The following is a 14,541-nucleotide window of genomic DNA, read 5'->3' on the forward strand; positions in this document are numbered from 1 at the left end:
GAAGCTGGCCGCGTCCCCCAAGAGGAGACACGTGCAGAGTTCAGCACCAAACCTTAAAGTGCTAAAAGCAACACTGCTCTGTGAAAAGGTAGAAGTGTGTGCTTGGATAAACTCCAAGTACAGATGCCTCAAATACAATAAAGGACGGATCCGTGGGAAAACAGGGCCTGGTCTGCCTGGTCAATTCCTCGTCCTCGCTGTTCAACTCTCCGGAGAAGCCCCGGTGCACTGAGAAAACGGTGCAGAGTTCCGCAGCACGTCAGGCAGGAGCGTCCTTAGTTTTGGGACTTCCTCCTCCTGGGGTCAGTCACTGGAAGAGTGAAAGGGAACAACTAATCAAAGCTCCTCTGGAGGCAGGAAAACAGTCTGCAACCCTCATGAAGAGCAGAAACTGTGCCATAGATGTGCCGATGGTTCAGAAGCTGGGGCTTCACTTTGGAAGTTCGAACGTGTCATTGGCCCTGATGATTTTTGTTCTAAAGGAATCAAAGGACCTCTGGTCACTAAAGCTTTGGGCTTTGTACTTCGCATGGTGTGATGACCTTCTCTGATGTTCAAGACCCAATGTGTCTCTTCCTGCCCTGGAGATGTCCGGGAGCCCTTCCTGGGCCGGGGCACTGGGCATCCGGCAGTCCCCAGGCTCGGGCATGGGCACTGGGGAGCCCGGTGCTGGCTCAGGGCGGGAGGCCATGTAGCTCTTGGTCACCTCAGGGTGGTGTTCTCCCTCCTTCTGTGGCGCCCCCGGTGCACCCTGGCTGCCCGTGGGGGCTGATCTCTGGGACTTCCCACTTGCACCTGTGATCGGTGCCAGCACTGTTGAGTTGCCTGTGGGCTGTGCCAAGTTTTGGGGTGCCGTCCTGCTGGCCTGGGCCTGTGCCGGGCGCCCCTGCCTCTCTTCAGTGGGGACACCGTGTTGCTCTGAGGGATCCTCTACAGTCTGCACCCACTGCCCTGGTGGGTGTTCTGGACCCTTCTCAGCGTGTTGGTAGGGAGTCTTCACTTCAGTGGTCACGGTGTCACCTCCCTCCATGTCATCCCAGGGCTGTGTCTGAGCCTCTTCGGAGTCAAACAGCGCAGTTTTCTGGTTTGAAGGAGGGACTCCCTTCTGTCCAGGACCCTTCGACCCCACAGGCCCCGAGACCCCCTCCTCCCCACCCTCCATGCCTGCCTGTGCCTGTGCCCATGGCCTCTCTCCAGGCCTGATTTTCTCTGGGTCCGAAGGAGCTACTCCCTTCTGACCAGGACCCTTCGGCCCCACAGGCCCTGAGACCCCCTCCTCCCCACCCCCCAGGCCTGCCTGTGCCTGTGCCCATGGCCTCTCTCCAGGCCTGATTTTCTCTGGGTCCGAAGGAGCTACTCCCTTCTGACCAGGACCCTTCAACCCCACAGGCCCCGAGACCCCCTCCTCCCCACCCCCCAGGCCTGCCTGTGCCTGTGCCCAGGGCCCCTCTCCAGGCCTGATTTTCTCTGGGTCCGAAGGAGCTACTCCCTTCTGGCCAGGACCCCTCGGCCCCACAGGCCCCGAGACCCCCTCCTCCCCACCCCCCAGGCCTGCCTGTGCCCATGACCTCTCTCCAGGCCTGATTTTCTCTGGGTCCGAAGGAGCTACTCCCTTCTGACCAGGACCCTTCGGCCCCACAGGCCCCGAGACCCCCTCCTCCCCACCCCCCAGGCCTGCCTGTGCCTGTGCCCATGGCCTCTCTCCAGGCCTGATTTTCTCTGGGTCCGAAGGAGCTACTCCCTTCTGACCAGGACCCCTCGGCCCCACAGGCCCTGAGACCCCCTCCTCCCCACCCCTCAGGCCTGCCTGTGCCCATGGCCTCTCTCCAACCTCTGTTTCCTCCACGACAGCAGTCTGTGTACGGGACTGAATCAGCAGGTGTGCCTGGAGGTCAGGACACTTCTGGGGTGCCCCCTCTGCTACTGTGGATGACACTGAGGGAAACTGATGGGAAACCCCAGCACCGAGAGGAAGCTGCTTTTCAGACATGATGTGCTCCTTATCCTTGGCCTGTGGCTCCTCAGAAGACAGTGGTGGGCTGTCCACACTGTGGTGTGGAGGCCTCTCTACACCACCACCCTGCAGCGTGCGGTGATTTGAGGTGGGAACCGGGGACTTGGCGTTATTCCCCCAAGGACCTGCTCGCTCAGCCGCGGTATTTCTGCTTCCTGCTGTGGCACTGGCTGTGTTTGCTGCCGGTGCATTAGCCACCCCCAGCCCGGGTTCATCAGGCGCGAGTTGGGGGCCGGCGGCCTCCTGTGGGAGAGCGGTCAGCGATCCCAAAGTCACAGGCAGGTGCCGCCCCGAGTCTTCGCCAACGTGGCCCTCCGCTGCGCTGCTGCTGGGGCGCTTCACGGGCCCACTTGGTGCCGAGACGAGGTGTTGGTTGAGTTCATGACCGAGACCCTCTGCTACAAGCCTGGGAGCTGTTGGCAAGGAGCTGAAGTCTCCCTTGCACAAAGCGCTCCACTTTTCAGGGGTATCGTTTTCGGGGTTCACAGTGTTACCTGGTGCTGATGTTGTGTGACTCTTGGTGAACCCTGTGGTTGTCCCCTGTCTGGGGGTTTTGATACTTAGGTTGGGGCCTTCATTTAAAGAAGTTGGTCTGTCCTCACCACGGTCATGGCTGGCCATCAGTAGGGGCTGGGCGGACTCAGTCAGTGGTGCGCCCCTGTGTTCTTCTTGCTCACACAGGATGTTCTTATCCACTGTGGTCACACTCGTAGACCTCGTCCAATCCCTGACTGGGGCCACCAGCAGTGTTGGGATGCCTGTCCAGTCTCCCTCGCTGGGAGATGGCTCTTGCTGACCGCCAGGAGCAGAGCGACTGTCTCCTCCCGGACGAGTTTCCGAAGCTGTGGAGTCATGTGACGGGGTGCCCTCCTCGCGGACCCGCATTTCCTCCGAGGCTGGCAGCGGATGCCTCTCATAACTGAGCTCAGAAACACCCTGTCCTGAGACATCCTTATGGTTCTCAAGCGTGTTTGAATCCCCAAAGCTGCCTTGGTCTTCTTTTCCTCCAGGGGGACCTGTCTGTGGTTTCGGTGTCTGAGCTGCCTCTGGGATGGCACCATCCACGCTGGCCGCACCCCGCAGTGGTGCGAGACTTAGGCCTGCCGCGGAGTCCTGCTGGGGAGGAGTGCTGAGTCCCCCGGGCGTCCCCACAGCCTCGCTCACGCCCATCGCGGCCACGTTGGCACTTCTACTCTCTGTCACAGTGGGAAACAGCGCTTGTGCATTTCCAACCACACGCTCTCCTCCCGAAACCGGAGCAGGTTGGTCTGCACTGTCCGATGTCTTCTGCAGTGTGACAGGAAGGAGTGGCATTTCATGGACAACCGGAAGTCTGACCGTTACCTGCGGAGGCTCCAAGGCCAGCTGTGTGCACCGGGCAGCCTGGGCTGCAGGCACGTGGAGCGGGGGGATGTGTTCTGGTACTTTCTGTTCTGGGAAGCTCTTCTGAACAGCAAAGAGAGGGTCTTGCTCTGAGTCTGAACTCATTCTTTCTGTTTCCTCCTCTGAACTGCAAACCATCAGGTCCACCTGAGGAGCCTCCTCTGCTCCCTCACCTGTGGGTCCAGGGCAGACACCTGCTCCTGCCCTCTTTGATCCCTGGGTATCATCTGTGGAGCTCCCTGCCTGGGGGCCCCCCATCCTATCACCTCCCAACACCCCAGCGTGTCCTGGGCTGGCTGGTTCGAGTGAGGATAACTTGGGTTCCGGGCCAGGAAGGGGTTCACCGCCTTGGGAGGCAGCAGAGGAGGCTGGCTCGGGCATGCACTCAGGCCCTGCACGTGCCGACACTGTTGCCAGGCTGGGAACAGCGGCCTGCTGTATCAAGGATGGCGAGGGCCCTCCATTAAACAGCTCCTGTCCTGGTGTTTTGTTCCCACCAGGCACCGTCTCCTCTGCGGTGGGGGGCCTGCCTGCTTCTTTCGGGGGCACACGCCGCAGCTCTGAGTGTTTGAGTTTGGCGCAGTGCGACAGCCAGCTCCTGGGGCCACAGACAACGGTGGCAATGCTGAAGGCTGGCATGGGCTCTGCCGAGCAGGCCAGCAAGCGGGCAAGGGGCATCCTGATGCAAGTGCTGGCCAAGGTGGTCGTGCAGAGCACACGGGTCTCGGGCCGGTGCATTTTCTTCCTCTGCAGGTTCTTTTTCTTTCTGTCCTCTGTGTGGAGCAGCAGCACGCTGGCCTCTGAGCAAAGACAGCTGCTCTGTTCAAACTTCTCCCGCAGTTTGGATAGGACCGAGCCCTTCTTGCCCATGATCTTTGGCAGGAGGCCCCTGGCAGCTTTGGGCCGCTCTGCAGGAGACGTCTCACGAAGCCTCTTCTCCTCAGCCTCCTTCTCCTCTGCGGCCAAGAACTTCTTCAGAATGTTTTTCACGGTGTTTTTCCCGGAGGGGAGGCCCCACCGGGGCTTATCACTGCAGAAGGGCTCCTGGCCCCCTGCTGAATTGTCGGCCCCTTCCCTGGTCTTCTCCAGGAGCTTATTGATGGTGGCAGTGACCAAGCTCCTGCTTGGGCCTTGCTTGTCCTTAAAGATCAGCCTTCCCACCTCCCGAGTCTTCTTGAGGCAGTGCTCCCGGCCAGTGCCCATGAACTTGGCCCGCAGGAGCTGGAAATGTGTGAGCCGCCGGCTGGCGTCTTGGGGCTCCGGCTTCTGGCTCACCTGGCTCTCTGCCCCCTCAGCAGGAGGGGGCCCCTGCGGCCCGTCTTCATGGTGGGTGATGTAGAGCAGCAGGCTGCCGAGGATGGCGCGGACTGCTGGGTCGCAGGTCACCTTGCCGACCTTCTTCCTCAGGGCTTGGGCTTCAATGGACATCTTATTACTGCAAATCTTGACACTCCTGGGGCTGTAGGGGAAACAAGTCACCACAGATATTATTGTCGTTTTTTCCGAGGTGCTCCATACAACATTTCTTATGGGACAATTTCATTTCAGATTCCCAGGAAGCCCAGGACAAAGGACAGAAGAGTGGGAGCCAGGGACCTGTATTCCAGTGCCACTCCACTGCAGGGGGACCCATCACCTCTCGGGGTCACTCTTCCCGTTTCTGTTAACTGGTAATCATTGCGGACCTAATACTCTCCTAAGAGCTTTGGATAGTTGACATTAAATACTTTTGTAAAAGCATTTCGGAAAACTACTTTGCATGGGAAAGGTATTTAATGTTTTTATAATGGACAATATTATACTTGTATCAATGGGAAAAAAGCGAGCTTAAAGAATTTATATTCTCGCCCAGCCGGTGTGGCTCAGTGGTTGAAGGTCGACCCATGCACCAAGAGGTCACTTGTTCAATTCCAGGTCAGGGCACTTGCCCAGGTTGTGGGGGGTACGCAGAAGGTGGCCAATCGATGTTCTCTCTCATCGATGTTTCTATCTCTCCTTCTCCCTTCCTCTCTCTCTAAAAATCAATAAAGAAAAAATTTAAAAAAATATATATGATGTTAATAAAAAAAAAACATATTCTCTGCGGATCTGTGCATATCTCTAACTTTAAGTATGAGAAATGAAGTTAACATCACAGTTATATCCTGACTCAATCCCAAAGCGAGCCCCTGAGAGCGATCATAAGTACACCGGTCCTGGGTGGGTACAAGGAGTCTCAGCCTTGGGCGGGGGTCACTGGGGCAGAGCACCTGGGCAGTGGATGGGGAGCCCTGGAGCAGGAGGGAGGGGGCTCTGCTCCAGAGTGAAGGGAGAGGGGCTGGGTCACCACTGGGGCCTGTCTTCCTGAACCCTTTTGAGAATGCTCCCAGAGAAACCCTGAAGCTGAGGCCAGCCTAAGACATTAGCCCACGTCATTCTCTCCCGATGAGACCCTTAGTGGCAAGGATGCCACCATCCTTCACCTCAGCCCAGCCACTGACAGGCTGTACCTCGAAGCTCTCTTGGGGTTGGGTGGGGTTTCTGATATATGATCAGATTTCTCATCCAGGTTGAGAGGCTCTGTTCTGAGTGGCTGGCACCCAGGGGTACATCTGTTACTACACTGTCAAGCCAGAGTGTCCTTCCTGGTGGGGCAGAACCACCTCCGGGCTCTCCATGTGGTCCTTTTGCAAAGTTGGACCCAGAATTACAGCCTAGCCATTACACGTTCTAATAATTCATTCCAAGGAGATGATCAGGATGTAGGGCAGAGATTATGTACTGCATGGAAAGTCTTCACAGCCAGTTATATTATTAAAAATTTGGAAATATCCTAAATGTCTAATACCTGCTACTTAAATAACAGCACGTCCGTGTTTATGGGGAAATAATTTGATGCAGGAACGTGCTCGTGATGCAGTTGGAAGTGCATGCTGCAAAACTGCATGTTGACTGGCCCGGCTGTGTTTTTAAGAAACTGCACAGACACACAGAGACCGCCGCCCTTCCCCTCGATAGCCCAACCCCCAGGACACAGATGATTGATCCCATGGCAATCTGACCCCGCCCACTGGGTGAGCCCACACATCACCCAGTGCCTGGGAATCCATCCCAATACAGAGCATTTCGAGAGGGTGGCAAAAGTAACTTTGGAGTTCTGCCTCCTTTGGCTCCCTGACAACCTCAAGTTCACCTCCAGGCAGTGGATTCACACAGAAAGTAACTGCTTCAGTTATTCTCGGACACTAGAGGTCCTCAGATCACGGAGAGGACACGTTAAACCCAGAGGGCTGGGTAGCCCCAATTTCTGATTCAGTGTGTCTTTGGGGGCCAAGAACTCGCCTTTCAAACAAGTTCCCTGAGTGGCCAATGCTGCTGCCCAGGGACCCCAGTGTGAGAACCACTGGCATAGATTGAGATCTTTCCCAACCTCAGACAGCTGTGGATTTGGAGAACCAAAGCGGTGGATTAGGCTTCTAAAACAGAACCAGCATCTGAAGCCATTCCTAAGCCACGGCGTGGTGCTGGCCAGCTCGGCCCGGGAATAACAACTGCACAGCAACCCCAGGCCGCACGGCGCCCTCCAGCACCAGCAAGGCTGAGCGGCTGGGTGATCACAGACCTGGCAGGAGGAGCGAGCCCACCCAGGAAGGTACCAGGCTATGTTCTCGAAACTGGTAAGCCCTCCCAGACCACTCACGGGTCCTGGACCAGCGATGGGGATTAGGGGAGACAGAAGAGCAGTCTGATTTCGATGCTGTTGTGTCAGCCTTTGGGGCCGCGTGCTCTGTTTGAGAAGCGGGCCTCACGCCTCGTCTCTCTGTGGCACCTGCATCACACCGCTCTGTTTCCCTGAATCCCCAGGTGGTCTAAGTGACAGCCTCTCTCCCTTAGGATTAGGTCCGAGAGGGCAGGCTGTCCGCAGCCAACACCAGAATCTCAGTGGTCCGATCCAAAGTATTTCAGGGGCTTCCTCCAGAGCCCTCAATATATCTCTCCCAAACCTACAAAGGCAGCCTGAAAGAGACCTGGCCCAGGACCCCTTAGGGATGGGAGGAGGTGGGGGCTGTTTCTCATGGCTGAGTGCTGAGGTGCGGGGGGAAAGCCCTGCTCAACACGGGTGCTCCATCCATGATCTGAGAGTTGTCACATTTCACATCTCAGAAATAAGATGAGCGTAGTGATCGGTGGCATCATGACCTGGTAGGTAGCTTGATTGGCTGGTGGCGTTTTGTGCTTCCCAGAGGCACATGGACAGTGGGCCTCTCTGGGCTGACTCAGCGGAATTCGTGAGGATGCTCTGTCATTCACTGCTTCTGGGCTTGTTTGCAGTGCCTGCGGGTGAGCGCTTCTGCCACTCACCCGGGCTTAGCTCCCTGTGTCTCGTCATCTCCTAGGGGTGGTTGTACCCCTCCCACATCTGGGAAGCTGAACCTGGGGACAGTGACTTGTTGAGGATCACAGGGCTAAGTGCAGAACTGGGATGTGGTCGCTGTCAGCTTCATGGAATTGTGGGGATCGCCCCTGGGGACTGTCCAGATCTCAGTGACTGGCAGGACACCTGAGGTCTCACAGGTACACCACACATGGCTGAAATTCAACCCCGTTCACACCCCAAATCTCTTCCCATTTTTTCTGCCTTGGCAGATGGCACCTCCCACCCCACAGAGTCACCCTTGGCTCCCACACCCCACAGCCACTCGTGGCTGAGCTCTGCAATCCTATGGCCTTGTTCCGGCTCCGCTCTTGCCTGCTCCTTTCTCTGAATCGGCCCGTGAAGGCTGCATCCAGACAGTGGTTTTTAGAGTTGAGTGTGAATGTCTCAGCGAGGCCCTTGGGACCCAAGCTTCTCCTTGTGCTAACTCCTTCTCCTTCATTGAACCTGCACAGCTCTGCCCCGCCCGCTCCCAAGTGCAGCTCTACCCCCACCTTCCTTCATCCTTGCTTAGGCCTCCGCGTAAAAGCCACCGCTCAAGGGGATCCTTCCTGTCCACGGAAGGTTTCTTTGCAGCACGCATCACAGTCCAGCTGAATTCCTGACCTAATTAATATCTGTCTCTGCTGTATTACGTGAGCCTCTTCACACAGGATCAAACACGCAGCTCAGTGCCTGCACATGGCCGGTCCTCAGTCAGCGCTTGTGGACTGAATCACGCACCTGCATCTAAGCAACGTGCCGCTTCCTGCATCATCATTGGCTTTTATCAACCAGCCTCTCATGCTGCTGGTGACGAACGGAGAGGCCAGCTGAACGGGACGGGTTACAGCAGCAGAGACAGTGAATTCGGCACCAGAGTCTGCCGTCGTCACATCACGTGGGACCCCACTTTCCAGGAGGGGCCTAGAAGCAGCCTGGCCCGGTCCTTGGTAGGAATAAGCTTCCAGAACTCCCTAGTCACATTGCCGGACGGATACCCAGCTTGGAGTCATTTGCTCACTTGGTCATTTCAATCATCTTTATGACTTCGCTGGTTGAGTCATTCAGAGAACTGACAACGTGCTTTGGGGACATTTAGCTGTCTTAATAAAGGCCACAAGGATTAGCCACGTATGAGGTCATCCGCCACTTCATGTACCTTGTCAACAGGCCCCTGAGTTCCACAGTCTAAACAGAAAGATGAAGAATGGAGCTGACATCAAATTCCTGTCCACCTCCTGTCTTGATAGGAGGCGAATCGGAGAGTCTGTGAAGCTCAATGTTGATTTTATGTTACTCTGTCGTCAGTCTGCGGTACCTCTTAGTAACCGGACGCCACCTTGCACACGCTCCGAGCGTGGTTTCGATGCTGAACATCTGTGTGTTCTGGGAAGCGCAGTGGTGCACCTTCATGACGACGGCGACTTGCCATAATGACAGCGTATGTTATCGGGACGAGACTCATCCTACAGCACTTTAGCTGTTCCAGCCAGCTGAGTGCTTCCACGTCACGTGTGAGTTTGTGAGCCAGTTATGAAGTTCACTGTGTTTTCTAAACATTGTTCTGCATCCCAATAACAGCCACCAAAAACTCAATGTCACAGAGACGCTCCAAGCCGCCCCAGGTATACATGACAACTGGCTTTTACCTATCAGCCCACGGGTAGAGTTTCAAAACATTCCGAAACGCTTTCACAATCATCTAAGAAGTGTTTTTACTCTTAGAGAAGGTCAGGATGCTTTGCTAAGGTTTATGGGCCAAGGAATAGGAGATTAACCAGGACCATAAAGTTCTTTTTTGGGTGAGCCCTGCCTTGCCAAGCCTGCCTTGCCCATGAGCCGGTGACACATGGAGTGTATGAGATGTAGGACAATATCCTGGGACTGTGATAAGAGAAGGGACATGGCACCTCCTTCAATAAGCCATTTGTGTTTAACAACCACTATGAACTGAACAATGACCCTCGAGGTCAGCCTGCCTTTCTCCTATGACTGTTTCTCCTGCTGGTCTCCGGGGGCCACCCGTGTGCCAGGGCAGACACTGGATTGCTTGCAGGGCAGTTGTGCAGTGTACTCTCACAATGTCCATGTCACAATAGCCCCTGGGCCACATCCACTATCAATACTGAGCTGGGCTCCTGCTTTCCCTGTAGGGACACCCTACCCTGCTCTTCAAGGGCCCATCTGGCCCTCTGACCCCTCCTGGTACTATGTTCCACTGGCCACTGAATGTTCCCAGCTCATTCCTACCTCAGGGCCTTTTCTCAAACTATTCCCTCCACTTGGTGCAGCCCTCAGGGCTTCACATGTCCCCTCCTGAGGACACTCCCCGAGCACACAACTCACAGTGCTGTCCAGCACGTCACCTGGGTAACTCGCTGGAGGATGTATAACTCTGGGATTCAAGTGCAGTTTCATACATGTCATGTATTTTTTGTCTGGCTCCCCGACTAGAATGTAGGCTCCACGTGGACAGGAACTCATTTTGTTCTCCACTTTTTCCCAGGGCTTCCAGCAAGGACTGGTCAGTGAGGGTACTCAGACAACACCTGTGGAAGGGCCCCGTTTGGAGGCGCTGGTCCACCCTGCAGGTCGCTGCCAGGGCTGACGGACTGCAAGTCTGTGTGCCCCCAGCTTGGAGCAGCGCCGCTCGCCCAGCTGGGACCTCCTTCAGGCTCCCTCCCCTGCCTCACCCTGTTCCTCGGAGCTCCAGCCCCCTGAACTTCTGTTCACGGCCGCCTGTGCTCCTTCCCACTTCCACGCTGTGCCCACGCTGAGCCTTCTGGCCTGGAACAGCTGCACTCCTGACGAGCTTCTAGTCATCTTCACAACCTAGTTCAGATGTCCCGCTCGGGAGCCTTTTCCCGTGGCCCAGCTGTACCAGCCCCTCCCCGCGACTGTTCCTGTGGAGGCCTCTCGGTATCCCCCAGGGGGTGACAGTATGGACCTCGGCACCCCCAAAGTCACTGAATCGGAGCATGCACGTGTGGGCGGGGTGAATTCTTTCACAGGACTCTCTGGTCCCTATTTTGGGGCACCACGTCCCTCACCAGGGGTGGGCGGCTGTGAGCCAGCTCTGTGGCTATTACAGCAGTGAGCTCATGAGGTCAGTTCTAATGTTGACTATTAATCATAATTTGTAAGCATCGTTTTAACAGTGACTATTTTTCTAGTACAGCAAGAACAAGTGTCTGCTGACTACTTCATATTTTTGTTAGTGACTAAGAAGCGAACAGTTGTAACTGCACCAATGAATCAGTTAGAAAACCGGAACCTCTATATTTTCCTGGAAATAAATCTGGCTAAAAAATGGTGGGTGGCCATTTGGGCTGGGGTACCCCATGGTCACACAACTGAACCTCACAGGCATGGCCCTGGCTGTGATGAATAAAGGGGTGTCTGTTCGACCCAGCTGACTGAGGCGCCCTGAAGTGTTGAATACTTTTCCAGGCCCTGAGATTTAATAAGTGAGCAGAGCATTCCTGAGACACTCTTCTCACATCTAAGCACAGCTATTGCTTGCTGTGTACGTGTGTGTGTGTGTGTGTGTACACCTCTCTGTGTCTGTGTGGACCTCTCTGTGTGGGAGCATATACTTCTGTGTGTATGTATACCTCTGTGTGTATCTGTGTGTATCCACCTCTCTTTGTGCATCTGTGTATAAGTGTATACTTCTTTTTGTGTGTCTGTGTGTAATTGTATATGTGTGTGTGTGTGTGTGTGTGTGTGTATCTCCGTGTGTAGTAAGAGGGAGAGAAAATGATAAGGCAAATGTAGCCCCGTGTTAATAGTTGGTGAAGCTGGGTAAAGGGCACATGGGAATTCTTTAAGATATTTTTGTAACTCTTTATGTGTTTGAGTACTTGAAAACAAATAATTAGGATGGGACAGGAAGGAAGCAAAGCCATGGGTGACAAGTGCATTCCAAGATCCTGAAAGCACAGACGAGCCCTGGTCAGCGGTGACATTTGGGACCCAGCAGTGCCCTACCAGTGCCTGGCGCCGGGGTGGACACAGGTGCTCTGGGTTTGCTCAGGCATGTGAGACAGGAGGCTGTCTACGCCAGGTGCACTTTGGCCCAGAGAAAGGCCCCTGTTCCTCGGATCACCCTCCTTGTGTGATGTGCCCGTGGTTGAGTGTGGTGGTTGGGGTCGTTGTGGGGCAGAGATGCTGCGCCTGGGCCTGGCATGGGCTGTGAGCCCAGCATCATCTTTTTGTCTGCAGCTTGGGCACCGTCACGGTGTCTGCTGTGCCCATCTAGATGAAGTCATGGCCGAGCACTTGGTGCCAGAGCCGCTCTTCTTTCTGGAGCATGTGCATGAGCTCCTGTTGCTGGCTCCGTTCAGTGACGGGAACAAGGAACCACCAGAGGCTCAAGGCCGCCATTTTCCTTCCCATGTTGATTACCCCATAATATTCTGAGGGTGCTTACACTTTATTTCTACTTGAAAACTGGAAATAGCCCTGGCCAGTTTGGCTCAGTGGTTAGAATGTCAGCCTGCAGACCAAAGGGTCAGGGGTTTGATTCCCAGTCAGAGGCATGTATGGGGGTGGCAGGTTCTGTCCCCGGCTAAGGTTGGAATCATGCGGGAGGCAATCAATTGATGCGTCTCTCTCGCATTAGTGTTTCATTCTCTCTCTCTCCCTCCATCTATCTAAAAATCAATGGAAAAATATCCTCAGGTGAGGATTAACAAAAAAGAAAGAAAGAAAGAAAGAAAGAAAGAAAGAAAGAAAGAAAGAAAGAAAGAAAGAAAGAAAGAAAGAAAGAAAGAAAACTGGAAGTCAACACGGGAAAGTAGTCACAGTGCCTGCATTGTTATTTAAAAGTTGTCCCCCTCAGAGGGGCTTTGGGATGGAGTTTCATAACTCAGATGTTTGGAGTGGACATTAATTTGGGCATTTCCAGTTCCATTAGTTGACATCTGATCCATTTTCCCGGTTCTGTCTGCTCAGGATGCTGAGGTTTCATAATTCACCGAGGGATCTCCCTGGAGGACTCGGGGCTTCCATCATGTCTCACTGAATTAGGGTGCCCCCGGAGGTTAAGAGGCAGGAGTTGGGCCCTGGCCAGTTTGGCTCAGCAGTTAGAGCGTTGGCCTGTGGACCAAAGAGTTGTGGGTTCAATTCCAGTCAAGTGCACCTACTTCGGTTGCAGGTTGGTCCCTAGCCCTGGTCGGGGTTGTGCTGGAAACAACTAATTGATGTATCTCTCTCACATAGATGTTTCTCTCTCTGTCTCTGTCTCTCCTCCCTCCCCCCTTCCCTCTCTATCTGAAGATAAATGGAAAAATGTCCTCGGGTGAGGATTACGAAAAGAAAAAAAGAGAGCTAGGAGTTGGGTTGCCAGACAGGCTGGTTAAATTCCACTCCCCGTTCACTAACGGCTCCAACCCCTGAATCTCTCCAGAACAAGGGTAGTAACGGTACCCATCTCTGTATCTCCTACAAGGAAAATGCAGTTTTAGGGAAAACACAGCCAGCAGTGGTGGGTGGCACCAGAGAACTGGCCGGAGGCAGGTCTGCACTGCACTGTGGTCACGGGACTTCCTGAGTGGGCTTTTCTGATCTGGTCAAGGGATTAAGCCCTGCATGGGTTTCACCAGCTGTCGAGAGCTATAACACTATCTGCCAAATTCACCTCATTCCTGGCTTCTAGAATGAAAACATATTGGGAAAACATATTGGGAAAAAAATGGTTTGAAATCTAAATGCAAAACCAAAGAGTGTGGGGACGTGAATTATTCAAAATGAACCTGGAGTCTGAAAAATTCTGAGCATTGCAGGGAACCTGTAGTAGTGGAGCCACGGGAGCTGTGTGCCTGTCCCTGGGACACAAGTGGCTGCTGCCACAGTACAGACCTTTCCCGATGGCCATGACCTTTCCCAGCTATGGTCACTATCCACCCAGCGTCCCAGATTCAGACCTCACATCCCCGTGTCCTGTGCCGGCAATGGGACCATGAATAAAGGGGTGTGGGCTATAGATATGGGGTATGGCAGGTCACCTCTCAGGACCCACACTGCCTCTCAGTCATCCTTACTTGTCACCTGGGAGTAAGAGGTAATAACATCCCATGCTTGATGTTTCACAGGGGCTGTGGTTTCATGTGGTGTTTAACGTCAGAGTTCTTGGATCTAATGTGCTATTGATGGTAAGATTTACTGTTACTTTGTGTCAGAAAAGAAAAAGAAACGCTGCCAATTAAATGATCAGACACAGTAAAATACACAGTGCATCTCAATTTTAGAAAAAAAATGCATCCTGGAATGAAAAGTCACTGTGCTACAGATTAAGTTTAATTTCTTTCCGGAGGAGATGGGGAAGCAACACTTTGAAGTGACCCTCAGGAGCAGTGTTTACAAATGCCACTGAAGAAATGCAAACGACTGAAGGACAACATCAACAGGGTCTGATTACATACACTATGGCACATGTGTGAATGGAATGAAAAGCAACAGTTAAAAAGACTGAGACCTCAGTATGCCCTGGCCAGCTTGCTCAGCGGTTGGAGCATTGGCCCTCAGACTGAAGGTCACGAGTTCAATTCTCCATCACGGGCACATACCTCGGTCAGGGTGAGTGCCGGATGCAACCAGTCAATATGTCTCTCTCACATCAATATTTCTCTCTCTCCCCCCCTGCCTCCCTCCACTCTCTCTAAAAATCAGTGGAAAAATATTCTCGAGTGAGGATTACAAGAACAAAAAAAGACTGAGGTAGATATATGTATGATTGATATTGAAA

The 14,541-nt window shown here is 54.0% G+C and overlaps 1 protein-coding gene across 1 annotated transcript; it reads right to left on the reverse strand.

The window, feature by feature from the left end:
• Window positions 1-430: 430 nt before the first annotated feature.
• LOC118622241 (collagen alpha-1(III) chain) lies at window positions 431-4,825 on the reverse strand. Its single transcript, XM_036249580.1, has 2 exons — window positions 1,739-4,825; window positions 431-1,612 (listed from the first exon to the last, which is right to left on the reverse strand). Exons 1-2 carry the CDS (start codon window positions 4,823-4,825, stop codon window positions 431-433), a joined length of 4,269 nt encoding a protein of 1,422 aa, XP_036105473.1.
• Window positions 4,826-14,541: the final 9,716 nt, after the last annotated feature.

The sequence above is a fragment of the Molossus molossus genome, unplaced genomic scaffold (genome assembly GCF_014108415.1).
Source record: "Molossus molossus isolate mMolMol1 unplaced genomic scaffold, mMolMol1.p scaffold_m16_p_9, whole genome shotgun sequence".
In the NCBI taxonomy this organism is placed as follows: domain Eukaryota; kingdom Metazoa; phylum Chordata; class Mammalia; order Chiroptera; family Molossidae; genus Molossus; species Molossus molossus.

Coding starts and splice junctions, on each gene's coding strand:
- LOC118622241 (XM_036249580.1), bottom strand. CDS start 4,825: ATGTCCATTGAAGCCCAAGCCCTGAGGAAGAAGGTCGGCAAGGTGACC. Junction 1,613..1,738: donor GGGGTCCTGGTCAGAAGGGA/GTAGCTCCTTCG, acceptor CCTGGTCAGAAG/GGAGTAGCTCCTTCGGACCC.